We start from the raw sequence: 17,525 nt of genomic DNA, 5'->3' as shown, positions 1-17,525 counted from the left end.
ACTTGAATTTCCATTTCCAACTTCCATCTTCTTATTGAAAAACTGTTTGCATGGTCCCGCTAGCTAATAGCCTTCATAATGAACATATAATGTGTTCTGCTGTGTGACTGAAGAAACGAAGACGACATGAGCTCCCAGCTTTTGGTTTATGCGGGCTGATGTATTGCAATGACGCCGTGTTGATGTACTTAGGAACTAGACTGGTGATTGGTTCGCTGCATCGTCTCCTTTTCTTTCTGATTGGCTACTAAAAGGTATTTAACAACTAAACCAGCGGAAGAATGTTGCAGCTCCTGCAGAACTTCCTCAGCAGCTCCTTCTATGGAAGCACCGTGTTCACTCCTTCAGTACTGCTCTGTCCGTTAGTTTGATTCTACACACAAAAAGGGTCAATGGATGACGTTCTAAATGAAAACTATGATATCCATATCAAAATCATGATGTGTTTATTAAAATAAATGTCTGTTTTCTTAGAGTAGATGTGTCATATTGATGTTCATAGTGCTGTAAATAAAAAATGTTTCCTCTGTACTACATTTTAGTCTCATGCACAATCATAAAAAATTAAAAATAGAGAAAGAATTATAAAGCGCAGACTGGCGTAAACCATAAGAGAGACTCCTCCCCCCAGATGAGTGGAACCAGCTCTTACTCATGAACCACAGCGCAGTCAGAAATATAGAAATCCAAGCTTGTGTCTCAGTGACTCCATGTCAGGAACTGTGTCAGTCTGCAGCATCTCGCCTCCTCCTGTTCCTCACAGATGATTCTCCTGGAACACAGCATACGGATGGATATAATGAAATCAAAGTTTCCCACTTAGCAGAGAAGAGATGAACAACTTTTACTTTTAAAAAACATATTGATCAATGCATGACCAATACATTTGTTACTAAATAGAACTATTCATGAGACTAGATTCTTGATGTTGTCGATGATGTCATGATGCAGCTGTCATGATTTAACTAAATTCCCTGTTTGGTAACAGGATCCAGGGCCAAATCATCAACCATCAAAACAAGTTGACAAGTGACCTCCCTCACCTTTCTGTCCCTTGAGTCCTTGCAGCCCAGGACGGCCTTGTTCACCTGTGTCCACACAGAGTAGATTAGTTTATAACATGAACAACCAGTTGTTAGTACAAACTTATGGTAAACAAAGTCTACCACTCGCCATCTTCACAATTGATCTTCCATCAGTATTGTTTTAAGCAACTGTACAAATGTATGCTAATGATTCCATGTTATATTTTGCTGCAAAAATTATCAGTGAACTGGGCAATGTTTTATCAGCTGAGTTAAATATGGTTTTTGATTGGATAAAACAAAATAAGTTGGTACTGAACATCTCGAAAACCAAATCAATTATCTTGGGATCGTGTCATAAACTGTCATCTACACCAAAGATGAATTTGCACTTGTCTGGGGAACCTATAGAACAAGTAGCAGTAAATTTACTAGGTACAATAATAGATAGTCAGCTGTCATGGGGAGAACATATTGACACCATAGTGAAGAAGATGGGTTGTGGTATCTCTTTGGTGAGGGAATGTCTCTCTTATGTCCCTACACACATTGTGGGACAGGTGGCTGAATCTCTAATTTTATATCACCTAGATTATTGTGCACCTGTATGGTCATCTACATCTAAATGTCAATTACAGAAATTACAAACTGCCCAAAACAGAGCTGCCAGGTTAGTATTACATTGTCCCATAAGAACAAACACGATCAGTATACACCGTCGACTCTCATGGTTAACGGTAGAGAACAGGCTGGTTTTCAATACAACTACATTTTTCAGAAACATTGTCTTTTCTTCTCAACCTGTTTTGTTATATAACAAAAAACACTTAATTATCGTGCTGTCAAAGATTGGAATATTTGCCCACTGAAGATATGTGAAAATGATTATGAAAGTCTTTTTCAAGTACATCTGAGAATGCACTATTTAAATTTGTGAGTAGGGAATGGACATATTAACTCAATGAATGAAATAATTAAAGTAATACTATAATAACTTATTCTGAAATATCTCTGATGATGTTTATAATGTTACAATGTTTTACTGCTTGTAGTTATCATTAAGTGATTTTCCTTCTTGTTGGACCCCAGGAAGATTAGCTCGACCCACTTTGGTGACAGCTAATGGGGATTCTTTTAATAATAAACAATAAACAAAAATGTTTGAGAAGAATGGGTCCCTCAAGGAACGTTGTTGTACACGTGTTTCATGATGTTTAGGGAAAAGTTGGCGAGGCGGAGTCTCAACAACCTGAACAAAGGCTCTAGCAGCTGAAATATTGTGTGGAATACTGCATCACTGTACCCACTTTGTACTCAGCTATGAACATGTTGTATCTATTTACCTCTCTCTCCTTTGGGCCCTGGGTATCCTGTGTCTCCTTTGTGTCCTGGTCTCCCAGGCTGCCCCACAATGGCTCCCTGTGCTGTGGATGACAGGTTCAGTTGTTATCAGAAATCCCCTCATCTCTCAACGACGTCATCCTTCTTCCCAGTAACAACTTTACTTTTAATGTATTCCACTATATCTGTGATGTTTGAATGGGAACCAAACAGCTGGCTGTATCCGGGTCGACCCGGGGGGCCAGGTGGTCCCGGCGGCCCTTGGATGGTGCGATCATTGTGGTCTCGATCCGAGTCACGCAGCAGACCGTGATCTGGGGACAAGCAGAGTAGAGTCAACCAGTGGTCTACCTCTTGATTTGACATCTGTAACGTCATTGCACACAGGCTCACATCTGATGTATTCCAGCAGATCTGTGGCGTTTGCATGGGAACCAAACCACCGGCTGTCTCCAGGTGGCCCCGTGGGTCCAGGCGGTCCTGGGGGTCCTTGGAACACACGACTGCTGTATTCCCTCACAATGTCCTGCAGGAGGCCGCGGGCTGCAGGGACAACCAAGCAAAGCTCTCTGTGTGACTGTCAATCAAGTCCCACAGACTTCTTGAAAAGGACACATGTGGGGACATTTTGGTTCATACTTGTCTTTTGTCTAAAACGCTTATTTTTGAGAACAGCTTTCCGATGAAGGATTCCTGTGTGTCCTAACATGAAGAGGTTTCATTCCATCCTTGCCCCTTATTCCTACTTCATCTGTCCACAGCTGGCTTTTTAACTCCATGCCTGTGAGCCACTCATCTTAGCAAATAGCACTGGATAATCCTCATTTAGAGCAGGTGGTGTCCCTTTCAAAACATGTCAGACTATTGCCCTCTTGAAAGATCAAAAGTCCAATTGAACAGGGAAAAAACTGTGTATGTGTATTTCATAAGAGTTGGGAATGAGGTCTTATCAAGAGTTAAAACTAGCAAGCGTTTAGAGAAGCAAGTATTTCCATCCTGGCTTTTTAACTCCATGTCTGTGAGCAACTCGTCTGAGCATTTAGCACTGCTTCTATAAATCACTCGAATCCAAGATTCTATTTCAGATGATCAACTCAGTGGTGAAACTTTTTATCAGTGATGTGTGAGCAGTCTTTACACTTTTTAAATCAGACTCAAGGGTATGAGGAATCTATTTCCCATCTCTTTTCACCAAAAGGACGGGCAGTGTTGAAGTTGCTACAGTTCGGACATGTGACACATTGAGTCATAATAAACCTTTAAAGTCCACCAAGTTGTCCACAGTAGGCCTTTACATTGACAGTGGGTTACTAAACACAATAGCAATACAACTAAACTATTCTGAGAGGAGAGCGGTTCGATGACGCTGTAACAAGCTCAAGGGTCCAAGCTATTCAGTTCGAACCACTCCCCGAACGGGAAACACACTAGTAATGTATTAAAAGAGAAATCGTTTGTGATGTGATAAGGATGAAGACTTCCATTTGATGTACGGTCACTTACATTTGATGTAATCAGTTACTTTGATAGCCATCTGGGTGTAGTCTTCAGTATCCTGGTTCCAGTCTCTGGGACCAGCAACACCAGGCTCTCCCTTGTGTCCTGGGGTTGAATCAGAATGACTAATGAATTGACATTTCTGTGGTAGTATTTTTTGACATTGATTTAATTAAATGCTTAAAGCAATATTTATGAATGGTTGATACAAAAATAGGGTTTTATACAATACCTTTAGAGCCATATAGCAGAAAACAGATGACAAGTATTCTTTGTTTGACCTTACCCATGTCCTTAAGCAAACACAGTGAGGAGTACAGTTATCTTTTCTAACTTGCCTGGGTTTTAAATCAGGGATGTAAACTCACTCTTGGTATAATGTTGTGGTTCTGCCTTCAGTGTCTCTCCGTTGGGATATTCTCCATAGCCAGGGGGACCAGGGTGGCCTGGTTGGTCTCTGAAGGCAACCCCTTTTGAACAAGGGAACATATGACAAAATGTATGTCATACTAATTTACATTGTCATTTTATACTTTTTTTTGTTGTATATTTTGTCTGACGGAGCTAATAACAGTTGGTCAGACTCACTTTGCAGGTAGTCACGAATGTCTGAACTGATGTAGTTCCCAAATCCTGGTGGGCCAATTGGACCTGCAGGTCCAGGTGGACCTTGTGGACCAGGGATACCAGGGGAACCAGGAGGCCCCTGATAGACTCCTAGTTGGACAATGAAAATGAACTTTGGCTTAAAAATGCTACAATATCCAATGACCAGTATAGACTATGTGAACATGACGAATGAGTTCCGCCCCCCAACCCCTACCTTTCTTTCTGGTGCCATACAGTAACACTCACCATTCATGAGGACGAGGACCCGTTCAGCTACCTCCTGGGTGTTAAATCCATAGCTGCCCGGGCCTGGAGCTCCAGGAGGTCCTGGTGGACCAGGAGTACCAGCCACGTATCTCTTTACGTCCTCTCCTGGACGCAAACGATTGACCGACTCTGACAAACAGTCTCACATGCTTTGCTCCAAGAGCAGGGTATCAAACCATCACCCTTCAACTGTGGCGACTTTGCCATTCAATTTAGTATTTTAGCAAGCTCCAAATGAGACTTACGTTGTAATATGTTGATAACATCATTAACAGAGATGGAGCCGGGTGAACCTGGAGGACCGGGAGGACCAGGCGTCCCATCATATCCTCTACCTGAACCTGAAGAGGTGAAAGTTATTAGGAAAGTTAGAAAAGCTGTCGGTGTCTCACACAGAGCTCCTGTATAATGATTTATGGTCATACCCTGGATGTAGGCAATAACTTGGTTGGCCAAGTCATCCACTGCAGTCCCTGGGGCTCCTGGAGGACCAGCAGGTCCAGGAGGTCCAGCCAGGTACTGCCTGATACCATCACCTGCATGTCAAGACAATATTGTCTAATTAATTCGATCACAGAGAAAAATGCGCATGAACCAAAGTAAATACAAGAATCACCTACTCTGAAGGTAATCTGCTATGTACTGGCCAACGTCAGTTGATCCAGACCCACTTCCGTCTCTTCCGGGTGATCCAGGTGGTCCAGGTGGTCCAGGTTGTCCAGGTGGGCCTGGGGCTCCAGGGCTGGATGAACCACCTGGTACAACACCACAAATAGTGTCATGTAACAAAAAAATGAAATATCAATCACCTACACATATAATTAACGCTCAATTAATAGCATTACTTATTATTCATGCTTGTTGGTTAAGCTAATGCAGAGGTGCTTTTCAATCACAACTGATTGCAATAATAAATCTTTGGAGTACTCGTTGGAGTAAAATTATGGTTAAAATTGTAGAAGACTTTCATTAACTGCATTTAAAAAGTGATATTGGACTTTTGTTGGAAGAGTTGCAGCTTTATTGATCATTTTAATTTTGATCTTTGATTGTCGGCATCGCTGTTCTTGATCTTCCCATAATGCGTGTTTTCTGTTTTGTATGCTTGTAGTTGTTAAATAGAGACGAGTAGTGGACCATAGAGGTAGTGGTCTTCATTTGATAATATATGATGCCTTGTCAATCATGTCAGGATCAAAGCAGTTGAATATAATGTATGTATAAGAGAGCCCAATAAGAAGCTACACAAACTTTGAATGGCATGAAGTTTGGTCATTTTAGTTAAGTACAAACAAAAGGTCACTTCCATGTTTTGAAATGATTCACGCCTCCTTTATTCCTCATGGGTGCCAGAAAAGACTTCTGCAAATACAGACTGGTGTTTCCTTGCAAATAGCTGCTATGGGAATTTACTCCTTCCAGAAAATCTCAGAATGCTTTTGAGTGGACATGAGAAGCCCTAACAACCTACACAACTTAAAACACCTATTCATCCATCAGAAGAGTCCAAGTGATACGTTACAGATTCTTGAAGATGTGTTATGAAAGGAATGGTGCCATCTTGCATTGAGGCTAGAAACACGGCAGCTGGACGAGTTTCAAATGTAAACATGTAATTCTAAGCTAATGAAAATATAAACCAATCCATAGTTTATGGGGATAATATCCTAAAAATATATAGTTAATTGTATTATATTCCATTCCCACATAATGCTACACAGTGGATGATTGACTGCAGTTTCTGGTTACTCACCGTCATGGAGACCTTCTAAAAGTTTTGTTTTTTTATCAATGCATTTTTTTACGTAATATTAATGTTGGTCTTACCATTGTTGAGCACAGGGACTCCTGGGGCACCAGGGGGTCCTCCATAACCTGCAAGGAACAGGTAAATGGTAAAGGAGACACAGGGATTGACAGGCAGAAGAAACATGAAAGGATTGTGTTTTACAATTCACAATGACTCCATCTCCATCTCTTATAACAAGACACATACAAGTAGAGCATTGATACCAGCTCTGTAAGACAGGATCAGAACATTGGCCTGAGTTTACCTTGAGGTCCTTGTGGCCCCTCTGGGCCTGTTGGGCCCTGAGGCCCCATGGGTCCTGGCTGACCTGGGACACCTGACATGAAAAACACTGATTGAACATCTAGTAGAAATCTTGGAGGTTCATCATTGACTCTTGGAATCCTGCCAATTAAACTGCAAGATTGGATGAAAGCTTTAGAAAACATAACAAATATTAAAAGAAAATTAAAAAATAAAACATATTCTTACATAAAGCTGTACTCCCAACAGTATCAATCTAAAATAATCTTTAATCTAAAAGTTTTCCACATACCAACCCCTGGTTCCCCTGGACTCCCTGGAAGGCCCGGTTGACCTGGTTCACCTGAAACAATTGTAAATAAATTAAAATATGTTTCTTTTAAACGTTTAAAAGGTTGGTAATCTACTCTATCCAAAATTCTCACCTTGGTAACCCTGTGGTCCTTTGACTCCTAAGGATAATGAAAGATAAGATGAAAGAAAGTAACTGTCCACTGGAATTCTAAGAAGAGTGTCCATTGATCTGCTACATTCACCAATACAATTATGTTTACATAAATGCATCATACATACAGTCCTCTGACCGATGTTGAAAAATACTTTTGTTGTCAGAAGCAGAGCATCTGGTTTGTCAAACCTACCTGCTGGACCCTGCGGTCCAGGGGGTCCTGGGGGTCCAGCAAAAAAGGTTTCTGTGGTAAACCAAGGAGGAACACATTAAAGAGGCCAAACAAAGACACTAAAAGCTGAATATGACTTTCTTGATTCATTTGTTTTCCATAAGATGTCCTTCACCAACCTGAGGTTGGCACAAAGCTGCCAGGTTCTCCTTTCTCTCCTTTGGGTCCAGGTAAACCAATTCCTATTCCTTTCTCTCCTTGTTCTCCCTTAGGTCCTGCATTGTGAAATCGATGTGCCATCACAGAAAACCACAGATGTATCAACAATCCTCACATCCCTCAGTCCATTTTGGTTTCCAGATGCTTAATACGAGTCAAGAGTTTGGGTTTACCAGGTTGTCCTGGGATACCAGCGGGGCCAACAGGACCAGACAGACCATGGGTTCCAGCAGGACCTGGAGGTCCAGCAGGCCCAGCTGGCCCAGCAGGCCCAGCAGGCCCTGGGGGTCCGGGTATTGTGACAGTATTGGAACCAACTAGAAGTAAAAAAGCAAGAGCTGAACGAAAGCTGCATTTTAGACTTCATGTATTCTAAGGTTTAATTGTCTAGGAGAAAGTTTTGCTTTGTCCATGTTCTCACTTGGAGCGATGACATTACCAGGGGATCCTGGTTGACCTGAAAGACATCTATATGTTATTATATGATTCGACTTTTCATTATACAGTAGATACAGGCACACATACCTTAGTTTTTTAGAACTTTGGCAAGAAAAGTTACCTGTCGTTTACACAACTTGAATCACAAACATGTGTTTTGAATTTTGAAGTGTGTATGCGAGCTTTCTTTGGGTACACTAAAGGTGATCCAGAAATGCTGGAAGTCACGCAGTTGTTCCACCACTTTAATTATTTTCATCTTAGAGATTCCCCAAGACCACTGGCGTCAGTTTCGTGTTTTTTGTCAAGTACCCAATGGTAGCAAAGTTACACATACTAGAATTTGTAGCCTTACCACTCTCATTTGAGAAGAGTTAATGAGTTAGCTTTCATGAATCTTCATAATGCTTTGCATAAAAGATCATTTTCATTTCAACATAGTATTGAATAAATACATGACAACTGCACAAACTGCTGGGGGTAGCCTACCTGGTGGCCCAACATCTCCAGGAATTCCCGGCTGTCCCCTTACTCCTGGAAGTCCCATCGAACCTGTGTCCCCTGCATAAATACTCCGGATTACAGCGCAATTTTTACCTCAACAGCACCTCTAAATAATCCTGGATTTTTCTCTGGGGGCCATGACATAATGCAGAATAAATACAGGGGTGATGAGGTAAGATGCATATGTCTTAAAATTCCTCTAAAATCTAGCTCATTGATATATTTCAGTACCCTTGTGAAGCTTTTTCCTCACCTGCAATACCATTAGAACCCTTTGCTCCAGCTGGTCCCTGTGGTCCAGTTTGTCCAGGTTCACCTTGAACCAAGAAAACAAGAAAATTATAAATCTTTCTACCCAATGACAACTAATTCAAAGGAATTTACATTGGTATTATTATTATTATTATCATTGTTATTTTTGTCAATTTTTTTTAAATGTTAGCTTACACTGTAACCATCAGGGCTACTTGTAGTCAAGGTTTTCTGCCTTGATAAAGATAAAGTACACTAAATTACTCATATTGTTAATGATATATATTTTTTCTATAACTCACCTGCAGGTCCACGCGGTCCCCTCTCTCCTTGTTCTCCTTTGTTTCCTGTAAGCCCCGGTGTTCCTCGATCACCTGTGTAAAAAATACAGCTCTAAGACAATTGTTCTGAACTCAAAAAGAGATTTCTTTACATAATAAAATTGCTTAATAGTGCAACAACCTTATCAATCGTTGGGCTAAGACATGTAACTTTACCATTTCATTACATTTTTTCCTTTAGTTTGACGTCTTCATTTGTTTTTTCCATATTCATAGTTTTATTTTGACTCTTTTCTCTAGTTTATGAGTCATTCCATATTTCCGTTATATTTCATGTCAATTGTTGATATGGTGGTGATTTTCTTCAACAATATCATATCTTAACAATAAAGGGTCCTCATTTCATGAAATCAGCATTTGTGGAAAATATTCGCTTAAATTCCCATGATATTCTTAAATTGAATTTTTTATCTGTATTTGTAATTTACATGTTTTAAATTGAGTTTCAACTTTAAATTATTTAAATATCTCATTTTATTAATGATCAAAACATTCCCCTGTTTTTATAAAAAGATCTGTCACCATGTGTCAAGAAGAAGAAAATGTAATTTCTATCACATTTCAATGTATTCTGGTAAATGTACTCTCATTTAAAACAAATCTAACATTTTATATTTAGAAGCCATTGTCAAGGAGCGTGTTTTACTAAGTTACTCCCAGTAGGGACGACTCAGGAGAGACATAGCTCATGTGGATTGAAGTGGAGCTATTAAACTGAACTAATTTAGTCGTTTTTTTTTGTTTTCGTGAAAGAAAAAGAAGATAAACCAATAAAGGTACCTTTAGGGCCTGGTGCTCCTGCCTCACCCGGGAAACCCTTTGGACCTGGAGCTCCTGCAAACAAGTGATTACAGATGCAACACATGACCGACAGTCAACAGGAAAAATAACACTGCTTCATCTTCAGTAGTCAGTCTTTACCGGGGCTTCCTGAGGAACCCTGCTCTCCCATTGGACCTAAATCAAACAAGGAAGTCTTAGTAGAAATGCATTTTGGCATCTGTTTTGGCACATGACTTTACATGGCAATTTACATGTCCTTCAAGGGTTTTTTAATTTGATCCGGTAGGGGCTATAACTCCAACATGACCTTTAACCTTACCTTTTGGCCCCACAAGACCAGCAGCACCAGCAAGACCCGGACGTCCTGCCTCGCCTTGAGATCCTGTCAAAAGCACGTTTCATTTAATCAATGAATCGTTTTCTGTCATTCAACGATGGGAACATAAACATCTTCTACCTTTGTCTCCTTTCACTCCAAAGCCTTGTGGTCCAACCTCTCCCCGGGGGCCCATTGGCCCGTCCCGCCCCCTCTGTCCTGGTGGTCCCTCGGCACCTGCTTCACCTGGGTCACAAAGGAGGAGGGACTCACTCACTGTCTCTCTTCGTACTCCTACTGTGGGGTTGTCCTCAAAGAACAGAGACAGGCATCTTCACACTACCTCCACTTCCCTTTGGTCCTCTTGGTCCATCCAATCCTGGATGTCCCATCTGCCCAGGGGGGCCTAAAGAAATGAGATATAAAAGGGCAGAAGCAGCTGGCAGTTAGTTGGTCACCTCTGTGGGAAGGAAACATCTTCATCATATTTTGCTCAGTCTCACCTGGCTGGCCGGGAAATCCATTATCACCTGCAAAAGAGCAATTCATGGACGTTACCCAGCTTCCTGTTTTTCCTTTATTCCTGGGAATCTATAATTGTGACATTTTGAATACATATGCAGGGCTGTTCGTCACCTTTTAGTCCTAGCTGCCCCGGATCACCTGTAGAGACACAACCATTCTTATGTCAGATAACGAGAAAATATCAGTTTCCAAATTATTTTTCGATTGGTGCAAACATGCCTTTAGGTCCAGGATCTCCTTTCTCTCCTTTAAGCGAGAATGCAAGTGTTTCTGGTGGTGAAAACACATCTAGATTAGTGACATTTACATATACGTTGAGGAAGAATATGTGAAGAGATTCTGTGAAGAGAACTCATCTGTACCTCTTACAGCATCCGAGCGGAGTTCGGCCTTGACCAGCCGCTCAACGGCTCTCTGCAGGGTTGCGCTGTCTTGTTCTGGTCCGCTCCCTCCGCCCCCGCCGTGCTCAACAGCCCCCAGGTTTATTCCGTTTTCAGACCGGGTCAGGGTGGACCTGGAAGAACTGCTGCTGATATATGAAGCGTCCAGTGGGTCGATGATGTTGACGGCTGAGGTGGCCGACAGTCGGCTGGACCTGGCTGAGGCAGTGCCAGTAATGGCTTCAAGAGCATCAAGGCGGTTCTTGTTCCGTTTCACCTCTTCACCTGTGAGGCCAGAGAGAAGATGATGGACTTGTTGAGAGGAGCTTTAGTGACCCTTGTGAGGGTATATAACATGCTGCTGGAGAATGCAGGTCTTGCCCAAAGCGATGAGTCCAAAGAGGAGGCCGAGGAGGAGCAGCAGGCTGAGCACAAGGCCGAGCAGCCACTTCCACCAGCTGCAGCAGGAGCAGAAGCTAAAGCCGGACTCGTCTTTACCGATCTCTGACAAACCAAAACACCAATAGATAGACACTTAGCAAAGATTTGTCCACATGGACTGTGAATTTCACCATCAACATGATTCTTATATGTCCTTTGTACACCTTTTTCAGCAATTCTGGCAGGAAGGGACTTTTTTGACCTGGTCATACAACAGATACTAGTTATAGAGGCACCATATACCAGAGGTGTGGACTCGAGTCATGTGACTTGGACTCGAGTCAGACTCGAGTCATGAATTTGTTGACTTGAGACTCGACTCGACAAAACGTACAAAGACTTGCAACTCGACTTGGACTTGAACACCGATGACTCGTGACTTGACTTGGACTCGAGCCTTTTGACTCGAGAAGACTTGCTACTTCCCATGAAAACTGGGGGAAAACATTTTCACACCACCGCGCCGCTCTGTTTATCTGCATCTGTCAAAAAAATGTGCGCCACCTGTACGCAGAGAGCGCGCGCTGCCTGCACGACATCCAATCACTGTAGTCCATTTGACCGTATCAACGAGACAGCTCGTTCATGGTTACAAAAATCTGGATTTTTGAACCCGGATTCAGACTCCGATGGAAATCCTCGCCAACATTATGTCAACGTCCGTATTAAAGTAGTGTAATGAGCTGAGTTAAAGTTATTAGTTAATCAGTTATGCAGATGTTGCATGTGTTCACGTTATGCTCTGTTACCAGCTGTAGTTACGCGAGACAACCCGAGTTTTGGGGGGCCGTGTATGCGGAAGTGTTCGTTCGGCGTGGTGACGGCCAACAGTGACCGAAGTTGAGTTGTTTTATATAAATAAATGCAGCGGAGTTGCAAGCCAGTCATCGCCTCCTTATTTACGCTGCAGCATTGGGGTGAGCGTTACAGTACTATAACACAGTCACAGTCGATCCACCATTACCCTTCCCTTCGTAGTCTAGGTCTGTGAGGCAGCGCACCATCACCCAGGGTTCCCCGTCCCCACTATAATAAAATGACTTGAATTGTCTCGAAAATAAAGTGGTACGACTTGTGACTCGACTTGAGACTTGTTGGCTTTGACTTGGGACTCGACTTGGGACTTGCTTTGTCTTTGACTCGACTTGACTCGGGACTCGAGGGCAATGACTTGAGACTTGCTTGTGACTTGCATAACAGTGACTTGTTCCCACCTCTGCCATATACAGACCTGCATAGGTGGCTTTGTCTTTTGTAGCAGCTTTCAATGTTGCAGCTATAAAAAAAGAAAGAGCAAAGAATTACACATCAAACAAGACTCATGCGATGAGTCCAAAAGGCCAAAGAGTTTAGTTGTATACGTATAGCTCTACATTTAGCATCCGTTCCTCCCTCCACTCTGCTGGTCTGTTTCTCTCTCTTCAGGGAGTCCCCCGAGTAGGTGGCTACAAGACAGAACAGTTAACACTGATCATAGGAAGACATCTAGGGGACATTGAAATACAGCAGCAGTGACAACAGTCAAGGGAGTGGGGTCACTGCCTGAGTGTTAGTAGTGTAAGCAGTAGTATGTGGTAGCATTCACCGTTACCAGAAGTCAGAGCAGGTTGAGCAGACATGAACTGCTTCCCTGTGTCTTTGGTCATCACCAGGCGCTCTGTCTCCTTTTTGACGGGAACGTTCTCCTTCTCTGTCAGCACAAACCTAAAGTCTTTGCCTGCGGGGTCGTCATTAAAGGGACGGCTGGGTCTCACTGTGGGACACAGACAACACACTTAGTGAAGGATGGGCACAGTGACTACAGTACACAACCATGTGTGTTACAGTGTGTACATCACTTTCTTTCACCACACATCTATGAGCCCCTTACCTGGAGTGGTGCTCAGTCCAGTGGCAGAAACATTCTTCTGCACACCATAAACTGTGAGGAGACAAGAACGCTCATGATTCACGACTCCAAAGACACCACACAGCTTCTTTGCAGTAACTGTAATACCTACTCATTGAAACTGACAGGTTCAATATTGACACCTCTCAAAAGGGTCATCTGAGCATAAAAGTCTACTCCCTTTTACTTTACTTACTGAGGGTTCTTTTTGGCTGTATGTTCTGACTTGTCAGATATAAATACGTTTATATGTTACTAGTGAAGAAATAAATCAATATAAAACACACAAACACACACACAAACCCCAACTAACAGCCCTATTTATCCTATAAAACATGTTATTATTATATAGGTGGAGGCCAGTTGGCTTTTTGCCTTTTCCTGCACAGTGAGATTTCAAAGACACACATGCAGACTGTAGACCAGACTCTGACATTTCAAACAGAGTAAAGCATTCATATAAAGTTGGCCACTGGCTCTGTCTTTTTGCTCTTTAGGGAGGCGCTGAATAGCGCAGTGGGAAAAGATCTCCATGGAAAAGGACCTCCATGGATGCGTTCTGTTTTTAGCATCACTGTTTCACCTATTTGTGGGTTGGTTCCACTTGGACTGAGGACCATACCACCGGTACTGGCCAGGTTATTCTGGACACCATACACAGGAACTAAGACGGAGAGGGAAACAACACAGTTATCTCCTGTCAGAGCCAAAGTATGAGGATTTGAAATCGCAGTGGGCCACATCACAACAATAAGAGCATCACCTGAGCTACTAGCAGAAGGGCCGCTGTGCATGGAGGGAAAGCCGGGTGTCAGGTTGTTCTGAACTCCTGCACAGGAAAGAACAAAGCAAAGTCCTATCAGTCCATTGCACCCATTACCCCTTACTGTCCTCGGTGTCTTCCCTGCGCCCCAGTGTCCCTCAGTGCCTCCCACTCTCCCTATCTGTCTTGACGCTTTAAATCACCAAACGTCTGACCCTTTCATGGAAACCAAGTCTGCAGTGAAAATAGTCCCCCATAGAAACTTCAGCCTGTGAGAGTAACAAGGTCAATACGGCTCACAGGACCAAGGCGCTTCACTTTGTGAAAAGTCACACAGTCGCTTTGCTCAGGTGTGACTGAGAGGGGTGAAACAATATTTGTACTGGCTACATGTTACTGCTTTTCATACATGACTGACCTGACGGGTGGAGGGCGGTGAGAGAGGACAGGTTGTTGTGGTTGGTGTTGTAACTGTAGCTACTGCTCATACCTCCGGACCAAATGCTATCATACTGATCTAGTAAAACAGAACAAAATGGTTCATCACATGTTTATGAACACAGAGAGACTTGATGGCTCATTAGTTGAACCTGCGCCGCCGCTCTCTGACATGGTCCTAGTTTCCACACTGGCCTTCTTGGGGATGGGCAGCGTGTTGTTAGGGGACTGAGGGGGGCTGGTGCTGGGGGAGCAGGTTCCTCTCAGCAGACGTTTCACGTCATCCAGCTCCGTCCCTGAGGGGCAGAGCTGACATCACACATATGTCCCCTATGTCTCAGCATGCATTAGTCCCAGACAGTGCACAGACATGAAGTCAGTAAGTCAGGATTACACTCCTGCATCGTGATCGCCATCCAGATGTATATGGAAGAGTCCTACTCACAGCGCGCTGGTGGAGAAGCGCTCTGAAGCCTGGCTCTGATCTCACTCTCTACACAAACAACAACATGAGTACATATTACATTGCTTTGATAACAACATGTGCTGTACAGGTCAGACCTGGTACTATGTGTACTGTGACACAGACGCCAGTATACCTCTGCTCTGAGTTCTCCCTCTGGTGGCACTACTTGAGGTTGCACTTGAAGGGCCTGAAAGAAAAAGAAAAACCTGAAAGATTGAATGCGTTTGCTCGTTCCAGATGATAACCTGAGACCCAGGTAGACCTTACCGTACTCCTTCCTGCTGTACTCTGGAGATGAGTTTGGGCTTGAACTCTCTGAAAAGTGTTGACAAAGTATCAGGTGAGCCTTCAGTTTGCCGTCCTTCGCAAAAGAAACAGTTTAGCATAACTGCATGAATGACTTGACCTCTGACCTACGACTCACCATAAAAGACAACTGAGTGAGCGGCGGCCATGGCCGTGCTCATGCTCTTCCTCTCTTTCAGAGGTGAGTGAGGGACAGTGGAGCACAATCCTCTCTTGGAGTCTCCGTGTCCTCCTGGACCATAGCTGGTCTTTGTCGCCCCACCAAGACCCCCTTCCCTCTTCCTTTCTGTGCCACTACTCGCAGAGGACAAGCTAGAGGAGCCTCCTCCTCCGGAGGCTCCAAACCCTGCTTCAGAGCCCCCCGAAGGGCCTAGTCTCCCCCCCCCGGAGGACGCAGCAGAGGAGCCTCGTAGAGTCGAGAGGTCCAGGCCTCCTGACCCAGAGGTGCTGCTGGATGTGATCAGAACGGTGCTGCTGGAGCTTCCTGATGCCGTTCTCTCACCAGACCCTAAAGGGAAAGAAAGGAAAAGAAAAAAAAAGAGGCAGATATGAGCCATCAAGTACAGTGATCGTTTCTGACATCCTTTTTTTTTCATCTCACCTGTAGCAGCAGATCAAGTACTCCAAGATTAGCTAAAGACTAATCGGTTGAATCCAGTTTCTACAAGACTGCACTGGCAAAGCTCATATGTGACCCATAGCGTGAATACCTATCCTAACTCCTTTTGTATGGTATATTGCCTGAACATGCTTTAATTCAACAGGAATCCTTCCATAATGTATCAGATTGATTTATGACTTCTATAAGGTTGCTGCCACTGCCCACTGTAATGATCTTAGTTCTTCATAAAAAAAAGACGAGCTGACATCTGGAAGCTTGTCTCAATCTTCCTACAGTGGAAAAATATGATTATAATTGCCTATAGACTTTAAAATGAGTTTTCTGACTGTCTGAGAAAAGAACACAAGCTGTGTATATAACATTGACATACAATATGATCCACCTCATGTGACATTCATCAGCCATTATAACATTATTCACATTATTCAAAGTAACTTAGTTGGTTTATCAAATCTTTTTGTTGAATATCGCCTGCGGTCTAGAAATGTTTGTTTGTCACACATGTCTTCCCAAATCAGAAGAATCCAGTTGGCAGTGGAGGGAACAAGTGCTGATGACTTCCTGTTGGACTCCAGACGTCCTCCTGCGGCTCTCTACGAGGGCCCTCTCCTCGGTGTGTCATGAAGAAGTAAATTCCCGGGTGTATAAAACAAATTCACAATCTGCCGTTCCATGTGTAGGTGGACAATCTAAATATGCGTGTGAATAATTCATTCTTCCTCTGGGATGTTAGTCAGGGATGAGTTTCACAGAGGAAGCATCCTGCTGCGGGTACACAACACTGACGGCTCCTCCGCTACAACTTGGGAGCCAGTCAAGACACTTAATACTTGCCATCTGCATTACAGCCTGTTATGAATTCCTATCACATTAACATGGTCCATGTATACAGTATATATATGTATATATATGTGTATTCTTAGCTGCTGCATGTAAAGGCCATCACGTGTGAGATCTCACCTGTGCTGCTTCCAACACCTCCCACAGCCGTGGCTCTGAATAGATTGTCCATCCAATGCTCGCTGTCACAAAGAAAACGCAGCATGAATCCTGTGTGAAATGTGACGGCCTACAACTGTGGAATAGTGGAATTTGGTTACACAGAGCAGAAGGTTATTCCTGAGGAATACACTTTCATCTTGTGGGGTCACATTTCTTTCCTTTGTAGCCGTGATTCTTTTGGTAGAAGTTCTTCAGAATCCTACGCGCCCGTGAAGCTGAATAGAAAGGGCGTCACAGTATGCACACTTGATCTTGCCTTTCAACTAAAAGAAGCTAAAAGTCAAATCAGGGCAGGTGAGTTTGAAAGTATTTTGTTGGATTCCTTGTTGTGTCCACGACAACGTCGCCCATCATGCTCCCACTTTTAGCAGTAGTAAACGACATGCCGTCAGCTCTTGTTATGACTCTCCCCATTTCATAAAATGTATG

At 43.2% G+C, this 17,525-nt stretch overlaps 1 protein-coding gene across 1 annotated transcript; it reads right to left on the bottom strand.

Moving 5' to 3' along the window:
• Window positions 1-223: 223 nt before the first annotated feature.
• LOC119217576 (collagen alpha-1(XVII) chain) lies at window positions 224-17,106 on the bottom strand. Its single transcript, XM_062564351.1, has 46 exons — window positions 17,055-17,106; window positions 15,591-15,980; window positions 15,434-15,481; window positions 15,300-15,353; window positions 15,146-15,193; window positions 14,853-14,996; window positions 14,681-14,779; window positions 14,263-14,328; window positions 14,083-14,163; window positions 13,482-13,532; window positions 13,203-13,364; window positions 12,985-13,056; window positions 12,843-12,887; window positions 11,552-11,674; window positions 11,153-11,455; window positions 11,010-11,060; window positions 10,902-10,928; window positions 10,769-10,795; window positions 10,609-10,671; window positions 10,407-10,511; window positions 10,269-10,331; window positions 10,088-10,123; window positions 9,947-10,000; window positions 9,128-9,199; window positions 8,827-8,889; window positions 8,559-8,630; window positions 8,053-8,088; window positions 7,805-7,948; window positions 7,592-7,687; window positions 7,434-7,484; window positions 7,218-7,244; window positions 7,085-7,135; window positions 6,794-6,865; window positions 6,567-6,614; window positions 5,360-5,494; window positions 5,165-5,275; window positions 4,985-5,080; window positions 4,719-4,844; window positions 4,452-4,580; window positions 4,232-4,333; window positions 3,870-3,968; window positions 2,760-2,909; window positions 2,531-2,680; window positions 2,369-2,449; window positions 1,044-1,088; window positions 224-772 (listed from the first exon to the last, which is right to left on the bottom strand). The coding sequence occupies exons 1-46, from the start codon at window positions 17,104-17,106 to the stop codon at window positions 726-728; spliced, it is 4,167 nt and encodes a 1,388-aa protein (XP_062420335.1). The 3' UTR covers window positions 224-725.
• Between the last annotated feature and the right edge of the window lie 419 nt (window positions 17,107-17,525).

This window comes from Pungitius pungitius, chromosome 9 (assembly GCF_949316345.1).
Source record: "Pungitius pungitius chromosome 9, fPunPun2.1, whole genome shotgun sequence".
Classification (NCBI taxonomy): domain Eukaryota; kingdom Metazoa; phylum Chordata; class Actinopteri; order Perciformes; family Gasterosteidae; genus Pungitius; species Pungitius pungitius.
The sequence above is the reverse complement of the archived record's forward strand: the minus strand, read 5'-3'. Positions and strand labels throughout refer to the sequence as shown.

Excerpts from the sequence above, each read along its gene's own strand:
- LOC119217576 (XM_062564351.1), bottom strand. The coding sequence starts at position 17,106 with ATGGACAATCTATTCAGAGCCACGGCTGTGGGAGGTGTTGGAAGCAGC. Across the intron at positions 11,456-11,551 it reads CTTTGGACTCATCGCTTTGG|GTGAAGAGGTGAAACGGAAC; the intron begins GCAAGACCTGCA and ends CTGGCCTCACAG. Across the intron at positions 11,061-11,152 it reads CCGCTCGGATGCTGTAAGAG|AAACACTTGCATTCTCGCTT; the intron begins GTACAGATGAGT and ends TTTCACCACCAG.